At 40.3% G+C, this 13,810-nt stretch overlaps 1 protein-coding gene across 2 annotated transcripts in view; it reads right to left on the bottom strand.

Moving 5' to 3' along the window:
* BMS1 (BMS1 ribosome biogenesis factor) overlaps window positions 1–12,488 on the bottom strand; it is a 51,842-nt gene extending 39,354 nt beyond the window's left edge. Inside the window, exons 1-9 of one of the 2 annotated variants that reach the window (XM_058542893.1) lie at window positions 12,414–12,488; window positions 10,701–10,910; window positions 9,755–9,945; window positions 8,312–8,391; window positions 5,232–5,420; window positions 4,455–4,597; window positions 3,596–3,717; window positions 3,091–3,284; window positions 1,931–2,070 (exon numbers count right to left, since the gene is read on the bottom strand). In XM_058542893.1, the coding sequence (XP_058398876.1) occupies window positions 1,931–2,070; window positions 3,091–3,284; window positions 3,596–3,717; window positions 4,455–4,597; window positions 5,232–5,420; window positions 8,312–8,391; window positions 9,755–9,945; window positions 10,701–10,876 (1,235 nt within the window). In that variant the 5' untranslated portion in view covers window positions 10,877–10,910; window positions 12,414–12,488. Of the gene's footprint in view, window positions 1–1,930; window positions 2,071–3,090; window positions 3,285–3,595; window positions 3,718–4,454; window positions 4,598–5,231; window positions 5,421–8,311; window positions 8,392–9,754; window positions 9,946–10,700; window positions 10,911–12,231; window positions 12,327–12,413 lie in introns of those variants that run through there. The other variant, XM_058542894.1, reaches the window with a different exon arrangement.
* Window positions 12,489–13,810: the final 1,322 nt, after the last annotated feature.

The following is a 13,810-nucleotide window of genomic DNA, read 5'->3' as shown; positions in this document are numbered from 1 at the left end:
GAGATAACTTTTTTTTCTAAAAAAAGTCTAATTTTAGGAAAAAAGGGAAGTGAGAGTTTAACAGATCTGTTAGAAGACAGATCATTTCCAAGCTTTAAACAGATGGTCCTTAGAGAAATGGCTGACTCAAGGTCCAAGGCTGGGAAAGTACAAAGTAAGTCTGGAACATCCTGTTGTGTCAGAAAGCAAGAAAGTACTCAAAGACTAATAGGGACATGCCAAAGGGACAAAAGAGACAGACTGAAGGGACAATGTAGAATAACTGTGAAAGAATAATGATAGTTATTGGGATAATAACAAATGGGATAGTAATGGGATAATAACAATTGGAAATTTTTTTAAAAGTCCATTAGTAATGGGATAATAACAAATGGAATTTTTTAAAAAGTCCATTAGTCAACAGTGATACTAAAATAAAGGGGTGGAAGTGAAAGCTCTTTGTTAAAGAATGCAGCTAACAAATGTAGAAGGAATACCAGATTCAGAACATTGCCATTTTGAAATCACCAATGCAATACTTAATAAAGAATAATCATCAAAATGCTAAACCACAGGATAAAATTAAAAACTATAAAGCTACTAATATAGCAATATATATATAAATGTGAAAAAAAACAATTAGGAAAATACTAAAAATTGTACTAAAAGAGGACAGATAAGTTAGAAAACATCACTAACAACAAAATGATGACTATATAAAAAGACTACAGAAAAAGGAAATGCTCACAACATAGATATAAAAATTTTGCATGTATTATGACTGTAACCGTTAGAAAGAGTATACATGTAGACAAGGATGACTAAAGGAATACTCAAAAATGAAAATCGCTGGGGCTGGCCCAGTGCTGCAGCGGTTAAGTGGGCGTGCTCCGCTGTGGCGGCCTGGGGTTTGCCGGCCTGGATCCCGGGAGCGCATCGACGCACTGCTCGTCAAGCCATGCTGTGGCGACGTCCCATATAAAGAAGAAGAAGATGAGCATGGATGTCAGCCCAGGGCCAATCTTCCTCAGCAGAAAAGAGGAGGACTAGCATTGGATGTTAGCTCAGGGCTGATCTTCCTCTCAAAAAAAAAAAAAAATGAAAATCGCTAATAACATTGATTGTAATAACAGGGATCTTTTAGCGAATACTTCTTATCTGCCAGACATCACGCTAAATAGTTTACGTACACTGTTGTATTTAATCATCACAACTCCTATAAGCTATTAGGAACTTGAGGCTCAGAGTGACTGTCTCCTCAAACTAGTAGGTCTACTGCACTTAACTACCATACTATACCATCTGCTGGTTAGTGGGCAGCAGATGATTTTTTCCAAAAAATTTTTCTTTCGTTTGGATATATTTATAATAAACAATAAACTAGATAACCTCAGTCATTTTCAGACTGCTTTCTATTGAGAGTCATAAATCACCACAACAAAACCAAAACACTCACTATGTATAAGGTATACAAATTTCCAATCCAGACTGAAAATAATTCACATAAACCAGATATTAGTGGACATCAACCCACAGGAGATACTACAACACAATCTTAGTAAAATTTTAGAGACAGGATACATGGCATCTGGACAGCCACCTGAACAAGCTCCCTGACTCTGCTTGTTCTAGTATTTTGGTTACAAAGAGAAAGCCAAATGGCCTCATGTTTCCTAAGAAACAAAAAGTAACCTATGGAAAAGGTTTTGTGATAACTGAGGAATATTCTGGGTCTGTTAAAAACTGAATCCTGTATATTATTTCAAGAAAATATTTCCATGTAATGTCATGTAAGTGAAGAGCCCTCAGAACCATAGGCACATACAAGCAAAGCGAAAAAAAAAAACAATCTGGAATGAATTCCAACAAAATGTGTTATGATGGCAGAGTTATGAGTGATATGATCTTCTACAATATTTTTTTATTAAAAATAGAAAAAAACCAAACTTACCCTTGATTATCTATATCCTCTGACTCCAGTGGTTTAGAATCAGAGAAAAGTGTCACTTTACTTGAAGCCATCTTGGCATCAATAGTGGAATGGGTAGAAATGAGACTCTGGACCAGTTCATGGGTGGGCCTCACCTCGTCCTGTCAAGGCCATGAAGAAAGAGAAAGTGAGGAACTCACAAGGATTCTGAAGAGAGACACTGGTTTCAATCAGTTTCTCAAAATTATCCTGAACGTAGCTCCAGAGAACCTTCCTTACTGCCTCAAAAAAAAAATTCTTACGACAAGGCCTTAAATTGATCCGTCTTCATTAAACTTTTCCAAAGGTCATGGAGTAACCTAAATACTTAGCTAGAAAAACCTTAGATGCCAATGCTACAGCAAGCATTTATTTTAGCCCAATAAAATCCCATTTCAGAACAAAGAAATACAAATCTGGAGTCCATTAAAAAAGATTTTGCTACCTTTTGATCCAAAAATTTCACTTCAAGGAATTTATTGCATAGAAAGATCCGTTCCAGTGAGCAAAGCTGCATGCGTGAGGGTGCTCATTGCAGCACTGCTCAAACCAGGGGAAACAGAGGTGAGCCCCACGGCCCTCCAGGGGTTGCTGCAGTAAACGAGGTTTATCCATAAGACGAAATGCTACACAGTTGTAAACAGACTGAAGCAGCTTACAAATTACTAACAGGGAACAACGGAATCATATATTCTTAGGTGCCTCAAAGAGTTGAAAAGTATTTATAGTTGGATCCCATATAACAAATATTACTTTTCTTTCACACACAGACACAAATACCATATATATGTATACATGTATACATATAATATAAAATAATCTAAATAAATATGTGTATGTTTAGAGAGAAACAGGAAAAAGAGAAAAACCAAAGAGAGCTAGAAAACACATTGGATTTGTATAAAGAGACAAGAAGCACAGGTGCCAAACGGCTTGCACTGCTCATGCTGGGAGACGTGCAAGCCCGTGTGTCTTGGCAGCAGGGAGGTATGGAGGACATGACTTTTACTTTCTGCTTGGTGCAATTAAGTATTCTGTATATTTATAATATGCATGGTGGCCTTTATCAGAAATATGAATAAAGATAAAAAACTTCAGTAAATAAAAGCTGACTACATTACTTCCTATGACTTCTCTCTCACCGATTCCTGGAAACCATGGCTGCCACCAAGGTCGACATAGACAGCATCTTTGTCATACAGCACACCACCAACTCCAGAGAGAGGTGCATAAACCAACTTCTCCTTCTCATTTAAACAGCGCTTCTTCTGTTGTTCAGGAAGTGCACAGGGGTCTGGGAGGAAACTGACGTCACTCACAGCAAAATCTCCTACACCTGGAAGACAGAAACAGGAAGATGGCTTCAGCTGACAAGTGTATTGACTGTTGGCAGAAATGGCCCAGTCAGAAGGCTTCAAACACAACAAGCACATCGTTTGGCACCGTGCCTCTCTGGCTAAACAACACCATCAGAGCAGAGGGGATCTGGTCAACTCAACACCTTTGCTGGCCGATGCAGAGCTGGGTTACTCTTAAAACCTCCAGCAGTGTGGCTCTATCTTGTTTGTCCATTTTTCAGTTTTCCTGAGAAATGAAGTCATCCCAGGAATTTTATAAATATAGTATATTTTACATCAAAAAGGATACCTGGCATGTGAATTTGGCTTCTATTTTTCAAGTGCGCTCCTCTTAAATAACCATAAAGAGACACCTTTCGGTCACACTTGATATTTGTTCGGATATCTTCTGGGTTTGTCAAATCTTCCATCCTAGAAAAATAAAACCCAATCATATGGCAGAAATGAATGTCAAAGTTCTTGTACCTCCCTTCACATGTCAACGATTCATCACATACACTAGTTCACTAAAGACATTGTTTAGAAAATTATTAAAATTATTAAATACAGAAATAAGAAAGTACAGTTCATCATCTACCAGAGGAAAAGGAGCAAACACATGACTGCACCTCTCTCAGGCTCTGGTACACTCCATAACCAAGACACCAGAAATGAGAAATGACACACACCAGGCATTGGGGAAGAGTAGAGAATATATCAAGAAAAATCCTTTATGGAAGAGGATTAAGCCTTGATCTGTGTTTTTAGTGTGGCTTGGATTCTGACAGATGGAGAAAGGGTATTCCAGGCTGAGAAAACAATATGAAAAAAAGCCTAAAGGAAGGAAAGCACAGGGCACATCTGAGTGACCGGAGCACCATGGTCCAAAGACAGTATTACCAGAAATTAAGGTTGAAAAAGCAGGATAGGGCCATATCCTCCTGTAGCCTTAAATGCTTCAAAATCTTCATTTTCTAAACATTTCATACTTTACTCCAAAACTACAGCATCTTTAATAATGCAAAAAAAGTAGATATTTTCCATCAACTACATTTCTCCCCCTACTATTCAAAAATAGCACAAAATAAGCTTTATTACTGCTCTTTCTCTAACCTTTTTAGCTTTGAAATATGTGGGCCAGAAAGAAAAAGTTTACATTCACTTTTTACCTGTCTACCAGGATATAAGGGTGAGAGGTTTGCCATGTAAGAGGCCTAAACTTCATAACTGTAATAAAACGGCCCAGATTGTGAATTTCTTGGTTTTGATATTCTCCATGTACCATTCCGGAGAGGTAGAACAGCTTGGCACCCTAAACATTAAAAAAAAATAATAATTAATTAAATCTTTGTCAATACTGCACCAAAATAAAGGCCTCAAAATAAGAAACAATCCTAAGAAAGGGAGACTTCTAGCAAACCACTGTGTAATGCTTCCAGAAGTTCTCTGGCTTCTTTCAGGACTCCTCTTGTTAGGGTTTCATGGGGGCAGAACTGCAAATACATTTAGTTTCAAGACTGCTCTCCAGTTAAGCAGTGGCATCTGTCTGGAGAACTGCACAGAGAGGGCAGTGAGGCCCATGGGCACAGAAAAAGTTCTGTGACTGCTAGGCCACAGCAGTATGGAGGGGAGGGAGGAGTGGCAATTCGTGTGCACTATAGTTCCTGGTCCGTAACCAGGAGATACTTCAGACAAACTCTATTACCACAAATCGAAAACACTTAGAGCCAGACACTGCCTGGTGCTGGGGGATACAGAGACAAATGACACACCAGGAGGTCTGGAATAAAGACTATGTCGAGGAAATATTCCAGGGACTATGAACAGATATATAAAGGAAACTCAGGAGGTGAATCCTATAGAGATGCTTGTTAATCTCTCCTACTCATCTCGTCTATTTTTAAAGGTTTATAGTGTCAGTATTCAATAATTAATTCTCTTCCTACCGGGTAGACTTCTGTCCAGAACCTGTGTTTTAATCGCTTCTTTGTCTTCTTCAGTTGTTTATTATGCTTGAAGGAATCTAGGTGAGTGAGGACGCCCATAATTTTAGGAAAGCCATGTACTTGACAGATGTTTAGAAACTCAAATGTTTCCATTTCAAACCCAAAGCTGGCATCTATAAGCATCAGAACCTAAAAACAGAAGACACAATTTCTCAAGGAAGCTACCCAAAACAGACCATCAGCAAACTATGAACCGTGGGCCAAATCTGGCCCATCACCTGTTTTATAACTCAAGTTTTACTGGAACACAGCCACGTTAATTGGTTTATGTATTGTCTACAGCTGCTTTTGCACTACAACTGCAAAGTTAATTAGGTGCAACAGAAACTATGACCCACAAAGCCTACAATATTTACTATCTGGCCCTTTACAAAAACAATTTGCCAACTCCTGCTCTAGACTAAATCAAATGATTACTTAGGAATCACCAGGACAAAGAAAACACCATCTTGTGATTTGCTCTAAAAGGCAACCATTAGACAACACCCACCACAATATAAACTTTCATTTCAAGAATTTGGATATATGAGAAATAACTTAGAAAAGGCTGGGTCTAATTTGGTCTTCATTTGAAAAGTACTAACTTCAGGAAATAAAGTTTTTTGTAAGGTAGTTTGAAATCAAATAACAGGTCTCTGGCATCCAAAAAACGGAAGTGGTAATCAATCAAAAATATCAAAAATGTACAGAAAACTAAACATTTTTGTTTCAATCTTCTCATGGGGGAAAAAAGTTTTTCGCTGGGAAATATGTAGCAGGAAAGCTCTATCTTATATGTTAATTTGTAATGAGCAAATCGCTCAGAAACTAAAAAAGGGCTACCAGTTTAGGATTGAGTCAAAGGATAATAAAGTTATAAATGCTAATCTATAAGAAAATATAAGCAGATAAGTTCAATTTTTAAAATTTATGACTCTTCAAACATGCAAAATAATTTCAGAGTTGATTCCTGGAGACTTCTAGTTGTTTTTTTTTTCCTCCCCAAAGCCCCAGTATATAGTTGCATATCCTAGTTGTAAGTCCTTCTAGTTCCCCTATGTGGGATGTCACCTCAGCAGGGCTTGATGAGCTGTGTATAGGTCCACACCCAGGATCTGAACCGGTGAAGCCCGGGCTGCTGAAGCAGAGTGCGTGAACTTAACCACTATGCCACCAGGCCAGCCCCAAGACTTCTAGTTTTAAGATATTAAAGGCATCTCTGTTCTTATCTTTCTGTAGCTAATTAAAAATTTTAACAAAATAGAAACAAAAACTTATCTTTGATTAAACTAGAGAACATTTATAGTCCTAAACCACAAATATATGAAGGTAGGCCACTGTGCACTGTGATAAAGCATAGCTGCCACTGCAGACCATAAGCTGAGCTGGCCTGTGGAGTTCTCCAGTGACAATGGAAAAGGTCGAAGGTGAGTGGGCTGGCTGTGGAATAACCCTACACTCTGTCTGATACCATGGAGTGCCAAGGGGCAAGCAATTAGCTGTAAGGTCAGAAGAACAGCAAACAGTCCCTTAGCTGACAATCTTTGTCAACTAAAGATAAGTGAAGCCTGTATTACTCCTCCAATGCACACACATGTGCACGCACACACAAATCTACACATTACATGTGCCTTCACTGTGACTTAGGAGGCTTTATGACAACGCAGAGCAGTGCAATCAACGTAAGCCAGATTAAATAAAGTGTGGTACATACAATAGAATACCTTAAAAGAATGGGGTTGAGCTATAGTACTCATTGTATACCTCCAAGACATATTAAGTGAAAAAAAGCAAAGCACAGAAGTATACAGAACAAATGGCATGTGCTTTAAAAAGGTTGTATGCATATTTTATATACATATCTAGAAGGATACTGCTGAGGGGAACTGAGAGACTAGGGTCAGAGCAAGGAAAGAGAAAGCATGAATTGTGTGTAATCTGTAGTACAGTTTGAATATTTTACCAAAAGTGTGTGTGTCTTTTTAAATCTTAAAAAGATGTATACAAACACATCTTTCTTAATATGTGTATGCTTTTAAAATCAGAGACTTGGTATATTTTACATAAAAGAGAAACTAATGACTCATGCTGAACTATTTCAATCATTTCAAATACACAAGGCTTAATAAGTTTATACTATTTTGTGTTGACAATAACACACATTTTTATTAATGGTAGCATTACATGTTCAAAATTTGAATGATATTTACTTTTCTGATATTAAAATGGCACAGTTGTAACATCTATATTAAATTACTTTTTATTTTATATTTTAGGAGACTTCTTGGGCCAAAGGAAGTCACTAAACAGCTCTTCAGAAAGTGCTGAATTAAAAAAACATGGTATCCCTTACCCTACACTTCCTAATCAATATGGCTTAAATCTTTTTTTTCTTTTGGCTTTATCTTTGCTAGTTTAAAAGGTAATTTTTGAACATTACCATTTTTTTAAATGTAAATGAGGCTGCACAACTTCCATATGCTGAGTACTGTCTAGATTTTCTATTATAAACTCTGATAACTTCTCAAGGGCAATCCATGTACTTTATCATAATCATTAAGTATGGGGTTCTGGCACCATCAAGAGCAGAGTTCCCACCCTCACCCAAATTACTTAACTTCTGGGAGCCTCAATTTCATCATATGTAAACTGGCGATAATATCTATTTACCACTAAGGCATAATGGGGGATTAGATGAGCTAAATTTGTAGAAAGCTATTAGCACAGCGCCAGGTAAGGGTCCAAGAAATGGTACTATGTATGTATGTATATCCTAGTGAGCTTTTTATTAGTTACGTTCATTAGTTATGTGTCCTGTGGTTTGTTTTTAGATTTTAGAATACACTTCATTGTGCACATTCCATTTTTATTATAACAATTATCATCATCATCATCAATTCAAACACATCTACTGTATCCTTGTTGACACTCACCATTCCTTTAATAATCATAAACTTTTCTTCCCTTCAACATGGGATAAATAACCTATCACGCTGCTGTTAAGTACCCATCAGAAATCCAGGCTGCCTCCACTGACTTACCAAGTCCGCTACTTTAGCCAGATCAATCATCATGTTAATGTCACACCCACATTCAATAATGGTGAGTCTGCGCTTTTTACCTATAAGTGAAAAGAGGAAAATTTTACTTTTAAAAAATCTTGAAAAAATCTGTCCATTAACTCAAATTATCATTTTTTTTTGAGGAAGTTTGGCTCTGAGCTAACATCTGTTGCCAGTCTTCTTCTTTCTTTTTTCTCCCCAAAGCCCCAGGACATAGTTGTATATCCCAGCTGTAGGTCCCTCCAGTTCCTCTATGCAGCGGCACGCCACCTCAGCATGGTTTGATGAGTGGTGAGAAGGTCCACGCCCAGGATCCGAACCCACAAACCCCGGGCTGCTGTGGCAGAGCGCACGAACTTAAGCACTACACCATCCCTCAAATTATCTTTTTTTTTTGGTATGTCAGACGCCTACCACAGTATGGCTTGATCAGTGGTGTGTAGGTCTGCACCAAGGATCCGAACCTGCAAACACCAGGCCACCAAATCTGAGCGTGCAAAATTAACCACTACGCCACCGGCCCAGCCCCCTTAAATTATCATTTTTAATTGCATCCAGTAAAGCAATACTTAAAGAAGTATTCTAGAAGTTCATTTTTATAGGAGAAAACTGATGAAATAAAATAAATTCCATCTTGGTTTTCTTGCTATGTTCTCTAATTTTAAAGTAATATCAAAAGTCCACCCATATGAATAAAGTGCTCAAACTGGAACAGGCAGACAAGCAGGCTTCAAGACAACCATGATCCTGCTGTTGAGCAGCAGACCAACGCTTCTACCTCTATCAAAGTTTCCTGTGTTCCCACTGGAGCTAAAAACATCCTCAAACCTAACGTAACAGAATGTTCACGGAACAATCATTATTTCTAAATTAAATTAAAAGAAATCAGTTAAGATGACAGGAATGCCTTAAGAATAAAGAAAAGCTTCAATCCAACTATATTATTGCTATAATAACAGATTTCAGATTCTACTATTGCCATTTTGGGAATTTGTTTCATCTTCTCTCAAACTTAAAAAGGTCACCATCTCATAGAGCAGACAAGTTCTCACAGGAAAAATTCCCTCACTTCCACAAGAATGTGGCTTCACAAGGGCAAGCAGGTGTGCCCAGCAGTACTATCTGTGAAATGAAGGTGCTCCCCATGACCAAGCCAGCCTGCCTGGCCTGGCAAGCCTTTCAGAGAAGCACACTTGGCAAATCCATATAGCAGTCAGAATAACGTATGCACCTACATCATTATTATCTCTGGGAATCTATCCTTTTCTGAAGCTACAGGTAACCCAGTATAAGTACAAGAGAGGTAATATGAAGTGACAATATTACTTTAACATTTACCAGTCAAGAAAATGTTCAGAAAAGACATGTATGTCCCTCAGATGACAACACTTGCCACGTCAGTCTGCGGTAGCACCCTCCTACCTGACACGATTGTTACGGGGCCTCTGATCTCCGTCAGCTTCTGCCTGGTAAAATTCCGAATAAGGCACTGAATCAAAGTGCTCTTTCCAACTTTTGGAGGCCCCATCACCACCACCACTATAGGTGGGGGCTCTAGTGGAGTTCGGTCAACCACTGGAATGTGATGCTTTTTTGTCTTCAAATCCTGAGTCCTATTTGTAAAAAAAAAACAAAACAAAAGTAAATTCACTTTTAAAATATAAAAGGCATCATCCTTATAAGTTAAGATTTTAAAGACAGCAGAAGAGACAACATACGGAGACAAGTGACTAGTTAACTTCTGGCTCCAATCCAAATAACTACACCTTAGTACATATATTAACAGACTGATTTCAACAGTACAGACTGCTGAAAACTATATATACCTTAAATCTGATAGTTTTATTAGTTGATTGTAATAGTTTAAAAAGAAAACAAAACAAAAAAAAGGCCACCACAGATGCAGTGTATGATACTGAATAAGAGCAAAGGCTTTGGAGTTACATTTGGCTGTCCTACTGGGAGAATTCAATTCAATAATGTTTAAAGTACACTGTCTGGCATATAATAAGGACTCATTAAATAAAGCTATTTAATACTACATATTACAATTATATAAAACATATCCAGAAAAAAATACAAGCACACCTATTACCACAGAAATTGTTTCAAGTTTACAAACAAACAAAGTCTATAAAGAAAAACTCTTAAGCTTTTCTCTTGGGCCAAAAATGTTAAACAGTGTGCAGATGCTGAAGGCAAGGTGGCTTCCACAGGAAAGACTTCTCACGTGTTAGTAAAAGAAATACAGCACCATCAACACGTCCTCCAGAGCTGGAAGAGACTCATGAATCCAACGTCATCTGGAAAGGCTCTTACTGTTTAAAAAGAATAAATGGAAGAATCACTAGACTCCAGCTAAACATACCTGTGAAAGGATCGAGCCATCCGCACAGCAGACTGGACTGCAAAAGCTCTGGGGTTTCTCTTCCGGGCATCTTCCTCGTCCCCAAGCTGGAGATCCTGCAGATGCCGTTTCCTCTTCTTCTCAGCTTTGGGCCCACTGTTCTTCTTCCTGTGTTTCTTCTGGTCCTTAGTCTCCATAGTGGCTTTTTACCAATTCTCAAGTAACTTTAACCTACACAGAATTGGGTATGGGTAGGGGAAACATTTTACAATCCAGATAATACCCAGGAAAAACAGTAAAATTCATTTATTTCTTTAGGAAGAGATGTATTTGTTCACCCAACAGGGATAGAAACTGCTTAATATTATCCCCAATTTCACTTTTCTCTGTTATGCTATAAATTAGATTAGTTATCTCTGCTTAGGTTACTCTTTATTCATTATAAGTGTCTACATCAGCATTGTCCATTTCTGTAATGATGGAAATATTCTATATCCATACTTTTCAACCACTAGCCACATGTGGCTACTGAGAAAAATGTACCTAATGAAACTGAGAAATTGAATTTTTAATTTTATTTAATTCAATTCTAAATTTAAATAGCCATTTGTGACTAGTGGTTACCATACCAGACAGCTCAGGCCTAAATATCAATTGGACTAATGAAGTGGTTTCCAAACTTAAACTATTTTTAAAATATTTTATTTAGAAAAACTAAAGTATTTTAACAACCCTCCAACACGACAGCAGTATTACTTTTAGTGTTTGTTGATTCTGTAACTTTTAAATTATAATAATCATCTCTACACATTTAAAAATCAGTAATATCTACGTGTGTGAGATAGGATTGGTTCTGGATGATGCCCGGAGACCACGTGGATTTGCAGAAACCCTTACAATGATTTCTGAGCGTCCCAGGAATTCAAGGCCCATAATTGGGAACCACCGGATTAGTGAGTTTTTTAGGAAATCAGGCTGCATACAGTCTGAGCGCTTGGTTAAAAACAAGGGGAGAGGGGTCACTTCATTCAATTAAGCACTGAATTACTTTCAGCTCAATAAATATTTATGTCTGCCTATGATGTGCTGGGCACTGTGCCAGGAGATGGCTACAGCTATGATGTGACTAGTGGAGAAAATCCAAATATCTTCCAGGTGCACTAACAGCCACATCAGAATGCTGCAGTGTAGGAGGTCAGTCAGAGATTTCCCAATGACACACACCAGTAGAAACAGAAAGTCCATATATACCAGCAAAATGTCAAGAAACATTGGCCAGGAGTTAGGAGAGCTGGGTTCTACGAACGCTTCCAAACTAAATAGCTGTGTAATTTCAGAGACATTATTTTTCCTCTCCACTACACCTTGATTCCTAGTTTGTACTGATGCCTTTCTCCTTTGGGGGCAGGGGGCACAATCTGGAGTCAACACATCAGGTCTAAGTCACTTGCTAGGATTACGCCGCCATGAAACGACCTCTCACCTCTCCCCGCCACCTCCCCTCCCCGTCTGGGCTGTCGGCACCGATTCATTCAGCCACTCCCCCAACAACCTCAGACGACTTCTCCGGCAGATACGAAACACGTCTGTCCAGCGCATGAGGCGCTCCTCGGGAGCAAAGACTATCCGGGAGGAGCGAGGGAGGACCTTACCACGCGCGCGACTCAACATCCTCCCAGAGCCTCAGCCCCAAGGACCCCACAGCCGCCGCCTCCCCCAGCCCGCGGCCGTTACCGAGTTCACACTTGCCACTGCTCTTCAGGCCCACATGAACAGCGCCGGAAACGGAAATGCGCCGTAAGCGCGGCCTCTACACGCCGGCGGGGAACAAGCAGGCAGAAGAAAGAGACCGGCAGAGGGACGACTTTCAGGGGAAAGCCGGAAGGAAGGCCCGTGATTGGCTGAGGGCCGGCGCAGGCGGCGTCTGCGCTGTGCGCTCCCCTTGGCGCCCCGCCCGGTCTTAGGAACGCTGGGCGGGCCCCGCGGCAAATAGCGCGTGGGGACTCACAGTTGCGGGTGTTGCGCACCTCAGAGTTATCTCGGAGGCCGCGGCGACAGCGCGGTCTGGCCGCCGTTCCTTGGTGCAGGACAAAAGCCGGAGGTAACATATTTAGTCTTGGTTACCGGCGAGTCGCCGCGCCAGTCCCCTCCGAAAGCCCCACACACCACGCCCCTCGCCCGACTGGCCTAACGGAGTCTGTCCTGGTTGGGAGTCGCTCTGGCTCGTCCGCTTGCTCTTCTTTAAAGATGACAGAGCTGGAGATTTCTCGGGCTTCTTTAGCGCTATAATACCCTCTTTTCCCAGGACCGACAGACTCTGAGGACCAGGACAAACTCTGACCCAGCATGAAATGCCTGGGCTTTCCTCTGTCCCTGGGAGAGGGTCTTTCTCGGGGGGAACGGAGCCTCTTGCAGTTTTCTTCGAGCACAGGTTTGCCTTCCCAGGGCTCTGCCCATTCCCACCTGAGGGACACCTTGGAGTTCATCTAACCCCCATCTCAGGTGAGCTGTGATGCCCTCGTGCCTACAAAGCTAGGTACATTTTCAGTTTTTATCTCCCTCTTATCTTGGAGGTTTTTCTTTTCAGTGTGATCCCACCAATGCTCCGGAGGCTCGCTACTTCTACCCCTTCTTCTCACTACTTACTCTGTAATTGAGACCCCCATGCTTCATGCCTTTTCACAGCGAGCTTGTTCTCTCCCTCAGCATCCCACAGGTATTCACTCTGCATACACTATACACTGCTGTGCTGGGGAGGCTACTCTACAGGGTACACACTTCCCTCTTCTGTGAAGACCTTATAATTTTGTAACTCTCTCCGACACCATCCCTCTTCTTGGAGATTTCAGTGTACAGGTATATAATCCTTCTAACATCCTCTTGTTTCCATGAATCCCACTCTTGTCCTCTGCCTTACATCAGCCTCGCACTCCTCCTGTGGTCATACCCTAGACCTGGTCAGGTCCGAGGACTGCAACCCTGAAGCATCCCACTCTTACCACCACCTCCTATCTTTCCAGGTTACTCCCTCTGATGCCCTGAAACAAAAACCCCTGTAACCCTACCAGTATGTCCAGTCCAGATCTTACTGCCTTCCTCCCTGATGACTTCTCCTCCCTCCCTACTAAGCT

Source organism: Diceros bicornis, chromosome 6 (genome assembly GCF_020826845.1).
Source record: "Diceros bicornis minor isolate mBicDic1 chromosome 6, mDicBic1.mat.cur, whole genome shotgun sequence".
NCBI classification, from domain to species: domain Eukaryota; kingdom Metazoa; phylum Chordata; class Mammalia; order Perissodactyla; family Rhinocerotidae; genus Diceros; species Diceros bicornis.
Note: the sequence above shows the minus strand (reverse complement) of the source record. Positions and strands in the feature narration are given on the sequence as shown.